The 14,686-nt window shown below is 42.8% G+C and overlaps 1 protein-coding gene across 1 annotated transcript in view; it reads left to right on the top strand.

The window, feature by feature from the left end:
• PHACTR4 (phosphatase and actin regulator 4) overlaps positions 1–10,051 on the top strand; it is a 132,593-nt gene extending 122,542 nt beyond the window's left edge. The window contains exon 16 of the mRNA XM_007461835.1: positions 9,826–10,051. Within this exon, the coding sequence (XP_007461897.1) occupies positions 9,826–10,051 (226 nt within the window). The remainder of the gene's footprint in view (positions 1–9,825) is intronic.
• The last annotated feature ends 4,635 nt before the right edge of the window (positions 10,052–14,686 follow it).

Here is a 14,686-nt window from a genome sequence, read left to right on the forward strand (position 1 = left end):
TCTCTGGGAGCTTCCACCTCACTCACCCCTCCTCTTCCAAGCTGTAGCCAGTGCAGCTGGTGCCTGGGCATTGACTCAGGCCCCACTCCTTTTTGTATGTGTAATATATGTTAATATGATTTCCTAAGACAGAAGATTCAGTTGCTTTCTTTGAATTTTTACTGAAAACCATACAGCCTTACTATTTCCTTCTAATTCCTGTACATTCTAAGTGGAAGGGAAAAATATAGTTTCTACTTAACTGATGAATGTGGCTTTTTCCCTTTAATGTTCAGAAAATTGTGGCTATTTTATAGATTTCTTCTGATTTCATCTGCAGTCCATGTTGTTCTGTATGTGATCTTTAAGTGGATTTTTCTCTTTTCCTCCTTTCATGTCCATGTAAGATTTGCTGAACAATCAGAATATCAGGTTAAAACAAAGCTAAAGTGACCTTAAAAGGTAGTATCTTCGCTCCATATGGGGAATAGGGAGGTATTTGGATTTCTTAGTAAACATCAAGTGCTTTATGGCTGTGGAGATACACTGGGCCCACATCTCCTTCAAATTCATTAACATTTGGGCTTCCCTGGTGGCGCAGCGGTTGAGAGTACGCCTGCCGATGCAGGGGACATGGGTTCGTGCCCCGGTCCGGGAGGATCCCACATGCCGCGGAGCGGCTGGGCCCGTGAGCCATGGCCACTGAGTCTGTGCGTCCGGAGCCTGTGTTCCACAACGGGAGAGGCCACGACAGTGAGAGGCCCACGTACCGCAAAAACAAAAACAAATTCATTAACATTTGGTATGACCAAGGGAAGATAAGTGACAATTCTACAAAGTTGTTAGAGGTCTGTATATAAGGTGGCCACACATTAAGCATTAACTTCTTCTAACCTTTCTATCTTGTTGTTTTGGAAACTATTTGGCTTATGCCAGCATCCTCTGTGGCTTCAGATGACATTTTTCAAACCCCTTTCACCGCCTTCCTTTCCCTTAATGTGCCAAGCTTGAAACAGGATTTGATTTCCTGAGCTACTTGTCTGCTTTCTATGTGCCACCAAGGAATCTAGTTCATCTTTCATCTCATTCATGTTCTTTTGAAGCAAGATACTTTGGGAGTCAAGTCTTTTCAGGTGTTTATATAAATATATATATAAAGAGGATTTTGTGTTCTCTTTCTGTGTAAGTAACAATTCACAATCATAATGTAAAGAAGAAATAAAAGCCTGTTGTATTGTACTTCAAGATGCTTCCCTGATGTACAGAATCTCCTTGTAAAATAAATAATTGCATTGTAAATCAGTCTTCCTATCAATATTAATTATTAATGTATTTTAGAATTAAAAAAACAAATTATACTATTCTAGTGTGTAGTGTTTATTTTTTATGTTCGACCTCACTCCAAATGATTTAAGGTTGCTTAAAAATGCTCCCTAAGGGACTTCCCTGGCAGTCCAGTGGTTAAGACTCCGTGCTCCCAATGCAGGGGGCATGGTTCAATCCCTGGCGGGGGAGCTAAGATCCTGCAAGCTGCACAGCGTGGCAAAAAAAAAAAAAATCCCTAAAATATTGCTAGACACCCTAAATGAGAAGTAGATGAGAGGGAAAAATTATAGTAAGAACATTAAATGTAACCAGAGATGAAGGTCAGTGATGTTTGTGTCTGTCTGTACAGAATTGTGGAAAAAGAATAAGCTGCACAAGGGAAAGCCAACTGTGAACCCCACACTGTGTAGCAGGTGCAGCTCTAGGTTTTATTAATCCCACCTAGACTAGGAGGTAAGTGAAAGTACACTCATTTTACCAGTGAAGGACTTGAGAGATGAAGTTACGTCCCCAAAGTCAAAGAAAATTATGTAATCACTCTTTACATATATTCAAGGAAAAGCAATTGCATCCTAATCAGTTGTCCCTGCAAGGACTTACTGTGTCTGGACCACATATAATTAGACCTCAGGCTGACATCACAATAGGACAGATCGTAGCTTATGTACTCCTCTCTGGCAAGCAGCCCAGTTTCAATCGAGGTGGCCCCACCAATGACTCACTTTGTACTCGTCACTTCAGAGACTGGCTTTGATTATTGTACCACCCTCTACCAAGGGTTAAGAGAAACCATGAGTCAGAACTGCTCATGCCATTGGCCTCTACCTGCTCCCATATTTTCCTTCTACTAGCCCTCCAAAGAGGCCTCAAACTGCCATTACCCTTTTGAGGTCACGCATTGTCTCTAGAAGGGTATTTTGAAGGTACACATTGCCCAGTGTTTGCTGAAACAGTGAATGAATTTAGTGTCCATAAGGATTTTGATTACTGTACCCCAGGAGAGAGAGGACTTTAATTTCAGAGAAGGGGTTTGTAAAACCACCATCAGAAAGGGCAAGTCCAGTGGATATTGAATGGGAGGGGGTGGGATAGGAAGTCTACTTATAAAAGTTGAGAATGTACAACAAAAGCCAGGTGCTGAAACCAAAACACAGCCTAAACCACTGTTTCAATTCCATCTGTAAGAGGCATGAAGGGAAGAGAAGGAAACACCAGTAGCCTGGACCACTTGCTCCATCTTTCTCCTCTGTGGGTACCATTAATTTCTTCCCCCAAGAATTTTTGCCTCCTTCATAAAGCATAGAGGTCATATGACAGGAACAAACACCCTCAACTTGTCTGCATCTGGTACTGAGGAGACACACACACACCATTAATTCATCTATTTGATCAGCGTTTATCTCATTCCTGCCCCACCAAGAAAAACAACCTTCCCCTGTTGCTCTATCACCTACTTTTCCCATACTCCCTTCACATAATCTATTCTAACATTAAACAACTTAAATTCCTGTACAGTCCAAGCAGTTGAACTAAATGAGTGACAGAGAAAAAAGAAGCAATGCAGATGTAAACATTGCATTGACATTGACATTCGTGTAGGACCTCTGGTCCATACATGATGTTTTCCATTTCTAAAGCCATGTTCACTAAACTCATTAAAATATAAACTAAAACCAAAATAAAATGGCTTTCCCTGAGGTTACCAGTGTCTTCTTGGTTAACTGCCACATCCAAGGCCTGTTTTCAGCTCAAAACGTATCCGACTACTCTGCAGCATGTGATGCTCTGGGCCATGTTCTAATCCTCAAAACTTCTTTGGCTTCTCAGACACCACTCACTCTCCTGGTTCTCCTCTGATCATGCTTCCTCTGTCCCGCGGCTTCTTCCCTGACCACCATTTAAATGTTGGGTTTTCATGTCCTCTCATCACTCTCCCTGCTCTTCCAACATGACTTCAGTCACCACTCTTATCCTGACAACTCCTACATCTTTATTTACAACTCGGATTTCTTGCTTGGAGTCCAACCCTATATCCAATTACCCTGTAGACATATATACACCCACATGTTCCCAAGGTATGCACCTCCAGGCTTCCTTTTCAAGGGGGTGCTGAGAGAGGGGTCGCAATGAGTGAGACTTGCAGCGTTTGCAGCAATTCACAATTCAATAAACAGTGAGGTTAACAACAACAAAAAAACTTATATTCACCTCCTATGCAGACATTACTCACTACCCCACCACCTACTTTCTCAGTTATCAGTTAGAGACCACAATATGTTCAGCACCCCAAATCTGAAACTTTGATATTATCTGCAAGTTTCTCTCTTACCTCGCAGGTCCAGTAGGACAATAAGGTCTGTACATTCTCTACCTCAGAAATGTCTCTCAATTCCTTTATCTCCTCTTGCCTTGTTTACCATTCAAGTTCAAAGCCAACATAATTTGGGCTTCCCTGGCAGTGGGCAGTGGTTGAGAGTCCACCTGCCGATGCAGGGGACACGGGTTCGTGCCCCGGTCTGGGAAGATCCCACATGCCGCGGAGCGGCTGGGCCCGTGAGCCATGGCCGCTGAGCCTGCGCGTCCGGAGCCTGTGCTCTGCAACGGGAAAGGCCACAACAGTGAGAGGCCCGCGTACCGCAAAAAAACAAAAAAAAAACAAAAAAAAGCCAACATAATTTAATGGGACTTTATAACCTCCAGTCTCTCCAATCTATCCTCTGACTTTGCCAATAGAGTTACCTTTCTAAAACGCAGAGATAGGGACTTCCCTGGCGGTCCAGTAGTTAAGACTCCGCACTTCCACTGCAGGGGCACAGGTTCAATCCCTGGTCTGGGAACTAAAATCCCAAATGCCCTGTGGCACAGCCAAAAAAAGATAAAATGCAAAGATAGAGCAATCCTTTACTTCAAAACTATTGACCCCAAGTTACCGGCAGGATAAAATTTAAACTTTGTCTGGACCACAAGATACTTTGTACTCAGCTCTTCCCTATTTCTCAGGCTCATGAAAAGCCCAGGCAGTTCTCCCTTTGATGTTCCTAATCAAGCTGACCTCTCACCCTTCCCGGGAGACCACAGGCCTGCTAGTTCCTCACTTGGAACGCTGTCATCGTCCACACTCCACCCTTTTACTATTCCTTCAAGTTTTAGCTCAGATTTTAACTCCTCAGGAAAACCCTCTCAGCCTTTAGCCAATTGTTCAGTTGCTCTGTCCTCAGAATACATTATTCATGCCACACAGAGCTTATCAAGTAGTAGTATAATTTGCTGTCATGTCTATTTCCCCCACTGTGAGTGCTCAAGGACAGAAAAAGTGGTTAATCTCAATCCCCAGTGTCTAGCACAATGCCTAGCAAATTAAGTCATATTCACTAAGTAAATGTTGAATGAGTGATTGAAAGGCAACTGAATACTCGTAATATCACCAGAAAAGTAGCAGAATTATTTGTCTCTCTTCCTCTAAACTACTGGTTCTCAAACATTTTTGTTTCGTGACCCCTTCATAATTTAAAAAATTACTCAGAACCCCAAAAAACTTTCTGTTGGTGATATCTATTGATACTTACTGTACTAAGATTAAAACTGATAAAATTTTTAAATATTTATGATACATTTCAAAATAATAATCCATTACAGGTTAATTAACAATATATTTGTATGAAAAATAACTATTTTCCAAAAATAGAGAAGAGTGGCATTGTTTTACAATTTTTTGCAAATCTCTTTACTGTCTGGTTTAATTGAAGGCAACTCAGTTCTCATATCTGCTCTTGCATTCAACCTGTTACTATACGGTGTTTTGGTTTAAGTAAATGAAGAAAATCCAGTCCCACACAAGATATATAGTTGGTAAAGATGTCAGCCATTCTTTCAAATAAAATAGTATTCCATGAAAAACGTGGCTTTTTCAGCTCACAACTCAAACAATGTCATAAGTGCTTTTCCTGCAGATCAGCTTTTCACATGCAGCATAAATGCTCTATGTGTAATTCTCACTTTGTCACATAGAATATTAAAAAGACAGATACTCAGGACTTCCCTGGTGGCACAGTGGTTAAGAATCCGCCTACCAATGTAGGGGACATGGGTTCGAGCCCTGGTCCGGGAAGATCCCACATGCCGCGGAGCAACTAAGCCCATGTGCCACAACTACTGAGCCTGCGCTCTAGAGCCCGTGAGCCACAGCTACTGAGCCCACACGCCTAGAGCCTGTGCTCCGCAACAAGAGAAGCCACCGCAATGAGAAGCCCGCACACCACAACGAAGAGTAGCCCCTGCTCACCACAACTAGAGAAAGCCCGTGCATAGCAACGAAGACCCAACACAGCCAAATAACTAAATAATAAAAGACAGATACTCAAAAGGCAAGAATTAGTAAAATTAATGATTTTTACTTCTTCATCAAGGACGTCCTTCGGTGAAACTGACTTTTTTTTAAATTGTAAATTTGTGTTGATGAAGAATACAATGACCACCAGTACAGTTTGGTGACAGGGCTTTGAAGCAAACTAAGACACCAGCAGTTTAACCCACAATTTCATTTTACATCAGTGTAGACTCAACATAGTGAAGGAGGCAGAAAAAGTCTAAGTATTATTATGAAATAGTTTTGACCCCATGAACCCCCAAAAGAGTTTCAGGGACCCCACAGTTGGCCAACTACACTTAGAGAACCACTGCTCTGGGCCTGTTTCGCATCTTAAAACCTGGGTAATAGGGCTTCCCTGGTTGCGCAGTGGTTAAGAATCTGCCTGCCAATTCAGGTGACACAGGTTCGAGTCCTGGTCCGGGAAGATCCCACATGCCGCAGAGCAACTAAGCCTGTGCACCGCAACTACTAAGCCTGCGCTCTAGAGCCCACGAGCCACAACTACTGAAGCCCGTGAACCTAGAGCCCGTGCTCCACAACAAGAGAAGCCACCTTAGTGAGAACCCCGTGCACCGCAATGAAGAGTAGCCCCCACTCGCCACAACTAGAGAAAGCCTGCGCGCAGCAAGGAAGACCCAACACAGCCAAAAATAAGTGCAAGAAAGAAAGAAAATGCATGCTATTAAAAAAAAATTTTTTTTAACTGGGTAATAATACCAATGTCTTAGAATTGCTGTGATGGTAAATAATGTATTTAAAGCACCCAGCACAAAATCTTATAGGAAGAACACCATAAATGTTTCTACTCGTTAAAGCAGAGCTGTGATGGCTCTACGTCAATTTATCTAACATTTATTCGGAATTCTATCGCATTTGCAATATTTCACAAGTAACATTTATCTTCAGGATTCTTTGCTTGCCTTCTTTATATTAGGTGTCTATATGTGTTAAAATACACGTAACATAAAATCTACCAGTTTAACCATTTTTAAGTGTACAATTTAGTACTTCCGACTTATTTACCAACGCCATTTATCAGATGTTTATTTCACACGTAACAGGGTAGATTCAATCCCTTTTGAGACTGCATTTCTCTAGATGCCTTTTTCTTTTTCTGTTTTTTTTTTTTTCCAGACAAGGCTTAAATGCCTTTTCTATTCAGTACACTTATTAATCCAAAGGTTTTTTGACTTCATTTAACGGCTTATCCTCCAGATTGGTGAACTGATCGTAGAGCCGTAAATACCCGATCCAGCACTTACCCATCAGCCTAAATACTTCAAAACCTCTCTTTCAGTAACTTGCACTTTCAAGGTCCCGCGCGAAGTCTCTAGTATCGCGAGATGCCTCTACGCCAGGTAGGGGTGGGGCTTAACCTGCGGTGGAGTCCCAGCACCCTTAGCGAATTTCTAACTCCCTAACTGCGCATGACGCGGCGCAGGCGCAATAGAGATTTCTTGACTTCCGAGGGCTTCAGAAAGTATAAATACCGATGCCTTGAGCCCGTTTGGTCTTTTCGGGGAAGGCTATTGTCGTTCTAATCGGTGAGTGTGATTAGATGCCTGCTTCTTCAGCGTTTTGTCTGGTACTGGGTCCGCCATTCATCCTTTTCTGTTGGGATCATACTATTTAGAATGATTCCGAATCTTCGGCGTCCATGCTGACTACGCTTACTCGCAAAAATAGGGCCGGGTCGGGTGTGGGCTGGGGAGGCCTCGCCGGCCGCGGGTCTTGGCCGTAACCAAGGGTCGCTACCGCGGGAATTCCCAGGCCTGCAGGGCGCGACCCTCCGCGCCACAAGCTAAGTTAGCAGCGCCTGCCCTCATTTCCTGTTGCGCCATTATGCTGCTTCCTAGGAGGCGCGTTAGCGTCTTCAGTGGAGTTGAATGCAGGCCATTTTGTTCCCGATTCGGGTTATTTTTAATTCTGGTGCTATTTATTTTTTCTTTTGGGGCAATTTTTTTATTTCAGGCGATCGGGTTAAAGGTAGGAGCCTTTATTGGTGTCATAACGGCTGTTTGTTATTTGCTGTTTTTCGGCAGCAAGCTAATCGCCTGTTGGGGTTCCTAGATGTCTTTGGAGTACCTGGTTGGAAATTCAGATTATTGATGTGTCTGCTCGTTAGTCTTGCGCACAACTCTTGACACTCTGGGGTGATTGGGATCTAGTCCCTTATAGATACTCCTGCGAAGTAGCTGTCAACTTGGTGAAGTTCATTTCTAAAATATAGTGACCAACGTGGATACCCCGGGAGGTCACTCTCCCCGGGCTCTGTCCTGGTGGCGTAGGGGAGCATAGGGCTCTGCCCCATGATGTACAGTCCCTTTCCACAACGTTGGAGATGAAGCCGGGCCTTGAGTCTGCGCCTGCATATTCCTACAGCTTCTCAGAGTCCTGTGGACAATGACTGAGGAGACAAACCATGCAGGAAACAGCTCTCTAGAGCAGCATATCTGAATCTAGGTTGATCCGAAGTGAATGAAAAATTTGTTTTAATCAGTTTGGGTGTACTACTGAATTAAATGTACAGTCCCTTTCCACAACGATGGAGATGAAGCCGGGCCTTGAGTCTGCGCCTGCATATTCCTACAGCTTCTCAGAGTCCTGTGGACAATGACTGAGGAGACAAACCATGCAGGAAACAGCTCTCTAGAGCAGCATATCTGAATCTAGGTTGATCCGAAGTGAATGAAAAATTTGTTTTAATCAGTTTGGGTGTACTACTGAATTAAAGCTCTTACCTGCTTTGTTTTGCAGCATTCGTTTGGGATTCCAAATAATTTGATTCGGGGTAAGTAAATCTACGAATTCCTTTTGGCCTATCAGTGTTTGCCTGCCAACATTTTGCATAAGACATTTGATCATTTTGAGCTCAGTTCCATTTCATGAAGATGCTTCCGTTCAGTGCATCTAGATATTTTGCTACTTTTTTTTGTAGGCATGTTGACAGTTTCTTAGATGTATGCTCATATTCCAGGAAGATGGCTTTTTAAAGTTTATCTTCACATCTTTAATACTCATGATAGAGGAGAGATTTCTGTTTTGCAAATGGAACAATTTTGAATGACTTAACCAAAGACAGCAAAGGTGTCACATGAGCCATGTAATGTGTGTACCCTCTCGATCTTTCCAGGGGAACTAAGGGTTTGGTCTCTTGTACAGTTCCTTTCTGTGATGTGGGGGGTTAAGTTGCGCCAGCATATGCAGAGCATATGTCTACAATGACAGTAACTATGATAGATAAAGCGTAACTTTTGGAAGTTATTAGAAACAGTTGCTAATCCTGGTGGACTTGAACTTCCCTCAAGTCTACATGTAGTATGGGATGAGGGGAAATGAAATGTCTTGAAAACGGTTACAGTAAGTCCTTTACGTACAAACCTTAAGATGCGAACATGTGTGCACATGTCCAATCACGTAAGTTAATTCAGGTATCTGGTGTACATTGTCACATGCGTGCATCCTCTACAAGTGGTTGTGTTTTAGTATACTTTACGGTACTGTATGGAGTACAGTAGGACAGTATCTGTATTTTAAGCCCAGGATGTCTGGGAACAAGCATAAAAGCAGCAGTGGCATAGGTGGTACTGCTGAAGAATGAAAGAGATTCATGATGCAGGAAGTGGTAAGGGGGTTTTCTTTATTTGAGGAGGCACTGTTAGTTTTTGAGGCAGAGGACCCGGACGTAGAATGGTACAGGAAAGCTGCAGCAACCATTCAGAATGCAGTGCAGTGCTACTGTGTCTGATGAGAGGAAGAGCTAGTACCCAGATATCACTGGATCATTTTTTCAGGAGGGTAGATAGAGTTGAATCCAGCAAGGGACCAGAACCTGTGCCATCAGCGTCAGGCATGAGTGAAATTGCAGCTTGCCCTTCATCTCATGTTGCTAATGATCTTCAGCTCTGCCATCTCCCACCTCCTCTCCCTCCAGTCAGTAACTCATGGCCTGTTCACTCGAGGCCAGCCCCTGTATGCTAGCTGTTTTATTTTTTCAAGGTACTGTAAGATTTTAAATGTTTATTTTTTTGTGTTTGTTTTTTATGTATTTGTGTGAAAAGTATTATAAACCTATTACAGTACAGTGCTATATAGTCGATCATGTTAATTGGGTACCTAGGCTAACTTTGTTGTACTTTGTCCGCTCTCAGATTGAAACTTGTCCGTATGGGAACTTACAGTAACTCTGTTCAGTCAGACATTCCAACGTGGATACCCCGGGAGGTCACTCTCCCCGGGCTCTGTCCTGGTGGCGTAGGGGAGCATAGGGCTCTGCCCCATGATGTACAGTCCCTTTCCACAACGTTGGAGATGAAGCTGGGCCTTGAGTCTGCGCCTGCATATTCCTACAGCTTCTCAGAGTCCTCTGGACGATGACTGAGGAGACAAACCATGCAGAGAGACATCTGGTATACCAAAATTTAAAAGTGAAATAAGATTGTTATGTATGAATCTAATTCTTTTTTTGTCCTTTTCATTCAGGAGAGAAGAGGAGCCTTGCCTAACGTGTGCAGTTAACAATGCTTTGGGGGCCTTTATTTGACAGGGAGATTAGTAAAGTGAGTAATACACTATTTTTGGAAGATAAGCCTGGGCAATTTGAAAATGTTAAGTTTTGGCACAATGTTTAACACTGGAATTGCACCTTAAAAACCAGCAGAGTAAGAGTGTTCTGTTAACCAGGTGCCTTTTGAAATTTAGAAGGAATTCCAGAAGACACTTGTGTGGGCAGGTCTGTGGACAGTACAGTGACCTGGGAGTCCCAAGAGACCCTTTCAGGTTTCCTATGAGGTGGAAACTTGATGTGCTGATACCCAGATCTTGGCCATTCTCAAGTAAACTGGATTTTCTTAAAAGTGGAAAGCAGGTGCCCATGAGAATCTACATGTCTTAATAAAGAGATCCATGTCAGTTTCTGATGTACTTGGTGAATTACAATAAAGGTGACTATATACATAATTGTGTGGTTCTTTTTTTTGGCCGCACCATGTGGCTTGCAGGATCTTAAGTCCCCCAACCAGGGATCAGACCTGGTCCCCCTTCAATGAAAACACCAGGGAATTCCCTATGTGGTTCTTTCTATGCAAGTATGACTGCTAAATGAGTATTCTATAAATGAAGCTGCTTGTTCAAGCAGTTAATACCTGATTGATTCTGCACTAATTTAAGGCCCTGAGCTCTTGGTTTAATATTGGCATTTGTGTACTACTACTTGGGAAAATGCATGTTTACTAACCAGTTGTAAATAGGTAACTTAAGGTATGGTCTTAGAGACTTACACATTAGGCCACTGGACATGGGTGTTGAATGAGAGGTCTTCATGCTGATGAGACCTAACCATTGTACAAGATTTGGTGCAAATGTTAAAAAGTTAAAAGCAGCTGTTGGGGTAGTTAATCTGCTTCTGTGTCAAAGAGCTATGCTTGAGTCACAGTAGGACTTTGTCAAGCCTGTGTACAGGCTGCCAGCATTATAGGGAAGTCAAGACTGAAGGATGGGGACTAGCGGGGAGCCATCTAGAAGGTAGAGTCTAGATCTTGGGTGGGGCTATTAAGTGAATTTTACAAGATGGGGAGGTAGAATAACCCATTTAGAATCCATTGGGGTCAGATTTAAGGGGGGGATTTGGGGGGTTGGTGGGTTGTGGCCCAAACACGTGGAATGTCCAGATGTATAGTTTTACAGTGTTCAGGGATGAGAGGGTAAAGAATAGGAGCTAGTTTGTGGCTATGATTATTGGAGAACCTTGGTTGCTTTACCTAAGCAAGTAGCAACACTTTTAGTGCTTGCCTGTGCCAGGCTCTTCTAAGCACTTGGCATGTGTTAATCACAGCCCTGAAGTGGGTATTAATCTGTCTGCTTTGATAGGAAAACCCAGGAGGAGAAGGGCTAAATAATTGCCCAAATCTACAACTAGGAAGTGGACTGGTCCAGTATCCCCAGGGTTAGCCATGTGTCCAGCGCACATCTTGGCATTCCCACATAAACAGTCTTTGGATGGTAGATGCACAGTAAAGTCTGAACAATGTTTTTAGTGTAAATTCTCAGGGTAGGGCTGGGTGCTAGGTGAGGAGTACATCCATTTCTCCTGGTGTCCAAGTGTAGCTGACGCAAAGCTGTCAGCAAGTATTCTAGGTCACACCCTTTGCTGAACGTCAGGAAGCAGCATGCCTACCTGTAGACTTTTTACAAACAGGTTATTCTGGCTTTTTTCTCCATGTAGGCCTTAATAGTCATAGCAGTAGTTGCTAAAGTGAGACTGCCTGGGTTTGAATCCTGATAACCACTTGTAGTCCCTGTGACCTTGGGCAAGCTACTTAACCTCTCTGCCTCAGTTTCCTTATGCATAGAATGGGGACAGTAAAAGTACCTCTTGGAGTTGTAGTGAGAATTTAGAGTTAATATTTGTAAAACAGCTTACAGTCTCGGGCTTCCCTGGTGGCGCAGTGGTTGAGAGTCCGCCTGCCGATGCAGGGCACACGGGTCCGTGCCCCGGTCTGGGAAGATCCCACATGCTGCAGAGCGGCTGGGCCTGTGAGCCATGGCCGCTGAGCCTGCGCGTCCGGAGCCTGTGCTCCGCAGCGGAAGAGGCCACAACAGTGAGAGGCCCGTGTACCGCAAAAAAAAAAAAAGCTTACAGTCTCATAAGTACAGTGAGCTTGTGAGAAAATTCTCTGACTTAAAAGCAAACAACTAGGGATATAGTATCCATTAAAGCTTTGTTTTATAAAGTCTGCCACCACAGATAAATGATCTACTAAACCAGGCTTATCTCACTCAGAACACTACCTGTTCAGGAGAGAAAAGGGGAGAAGATGGAGGGATTAGTATGGCCCAAGATCACCTAACTAGTAATAGAACCAGGATTTGAACCCCAAAACCGTATCATGATATACTATTACCTTTGAACAAGGCAGTGTGGTAAGATATGTACATTATTTCATCTAATATTCTATGTACCCCTGTAAAGTAGGTACCCTTTGTGCCCATTTTGCAGAGGAGACTGAAGTTGGAGTTGAGGAACTTGCATGAGTTATATAGCCAGTAAGTGGCAGAACATGCATCTGAGCAAGGCAATTGACCACAGAGCCTGTGCTCAACCCACATCATACCATGCCTTGAGAAAATTAGCTATTTACACTTCGTATTCAGCTAATTAGTACCCACTACACCATAAAAACTCAGTTTCAGTTGTAACAAATTATAAACCTACTATGTGCCTATGTCTGCTTGGCTCTGGATAATACTAAGACATGAGTGCAGTTTCCTGGGGAGCGGGAGCCCTTCCTGGCTGTTACTTCTGTCTTTCACCACTTTCTGTCTTTATGCATGTCTTTCCCTCTGATGGATGGGATCTCAGTTCCCCAACCAACCAGGAATCAAATCTGGGCCCCTGCAGTGGAGTCTTAACCACAAGACAGCCAGGGAAGTCCCAGAACCTGTGTCTTTATGATGGTATCTGACATTTCATGAGGATTTACTATGTGCTAGGCATTCTTTAATCCTTACAACAGCCCTATGCAGGGCAGGGACATTTTTTATATCCGTGTTATAGAAAAGGAAGACAATCAAGGTTAGATTATTTGCCCAAGGTCACACATCTTTAGATGAAGGTCTGCATCTTTAGAGCCTGAACTCAGCCACCATTCTCACCTCCCCTTCCCTAAGCACCCATAATGGCTTCTCTCAGAGGTAGGGTGGGCACCTTGAGCATTCCATCATGGTAATGTTATTAGCATTCTGATGTGCTTATTTTTTAGTTGTTGTCCATCTAACCTACTAGTTGAGTTATCCTTAAAGAATGGGACCATATATGTATGCTCAGGACCTAGTACTGGGCCTGGCACATAGCAAACGCTGGTTGATGACTTTATTCTTCTGTGTTCTATTTCATTGATTTCTGTTTTGATCTTTATTGTGTTCTTTCTTTTGTTTATTTTGGGTTTAGTTTGCTCTGCTTTTCCTAGTTCGCTAAGGCAGAAGCTGATTAATTTGAGACATTTTCTTCATTTCTAGTTTAGGCATTTAGTGTTATTAGTTTCTCCCAAATACTCCTCTAACAATATTCCACAAGTAAAAAACAAAACAAACAAAAATATTCCAGAAGTTCTGCTATGTTATGTTTTCATTTTAATTTAGTTCAAAATACTTTGAAATTACCCTTTGATTTCTTCTTTGACCTGTGGACTATGTAAAAGTGTGTTTTATTGTTTTTATTTTTATTTATTTATTTATTTAGGCCACTCCAGGCAGCTTGCAGGATCTTAGTTCCCCGACCAGGTATTGAACCCAGGCCACAGCAGTGAAAGTGCTGAGTCCTAACCAGTGGACTGCCAGGGAATTCCCAAAAGTGTGTTTTTAAATATTTGGGCGTTTTCCAAAGATCTTTCTGTTATTTGTTTCTACTTTCATTCCATTGTGGCCTAAGTATATGTTTACTTTGTATGATTGAATCATCTTAAATTTAACAAGACTTTTTCTATAACCTAGTATAGCCTATCTTGGGAAATGTTTCATATGCACTTAAAAGGCACGAGTATGGGGCTTCCCTGGTGGCACAGTGGTTGAGAGTCCGCCTGCCGATGCAGGGGACACGGGTTCATGCCCCGGTCTGGGAGGATCCCACATGCTGTGGATTGGCTGGGCCCGTGAGCCACGGCCGCTGAGCCTGCGTGTCCGGAGCCTGTGCTCCGCAACGGGAGAGGCCACGACAGTGAGAGGCCCGCGTACTGCAAAAAAAAAAAAGGCATGAGTATGTTACTGTTGTCCGAAAAAATCAAGGTGGAGTGTGAAGAAAGGTTAAGTGTTCCGTAAATGTCAATCAGTTCAAATTGATTGAAAGTGTTGTTCAAGTCTATTCTATCCTTGCTGGTTTTCTTCCTACCTGTCCTATCAGTAATATTGAGAGTGGGTTATTGAAATCTCAGCTATAGTTGTTGATTTGTCTATTTCTTCTAGAAGTTCTATCAGTTTTTACTTAACATTTTTTTTTTTTTTTTTTTTTTTTTTTTT

Source organism: Lipotes vexillifer, unplaced genomic scaffold (genome assembly GCF_000442215.2).
Source record: "Lipotes vexillifer unplaced genomic scaffold, Lipotes_vexillifer_v1.1 scaffold699, whole genome shotgun sequence".
Taxonomy (NCBI): domain Eukaryota; kingdom Metazoa; phylum Chordata; class Mammalia; order Artiodactyla; family Lipotidae; genus Lipotes; species Lipotes vexillifer.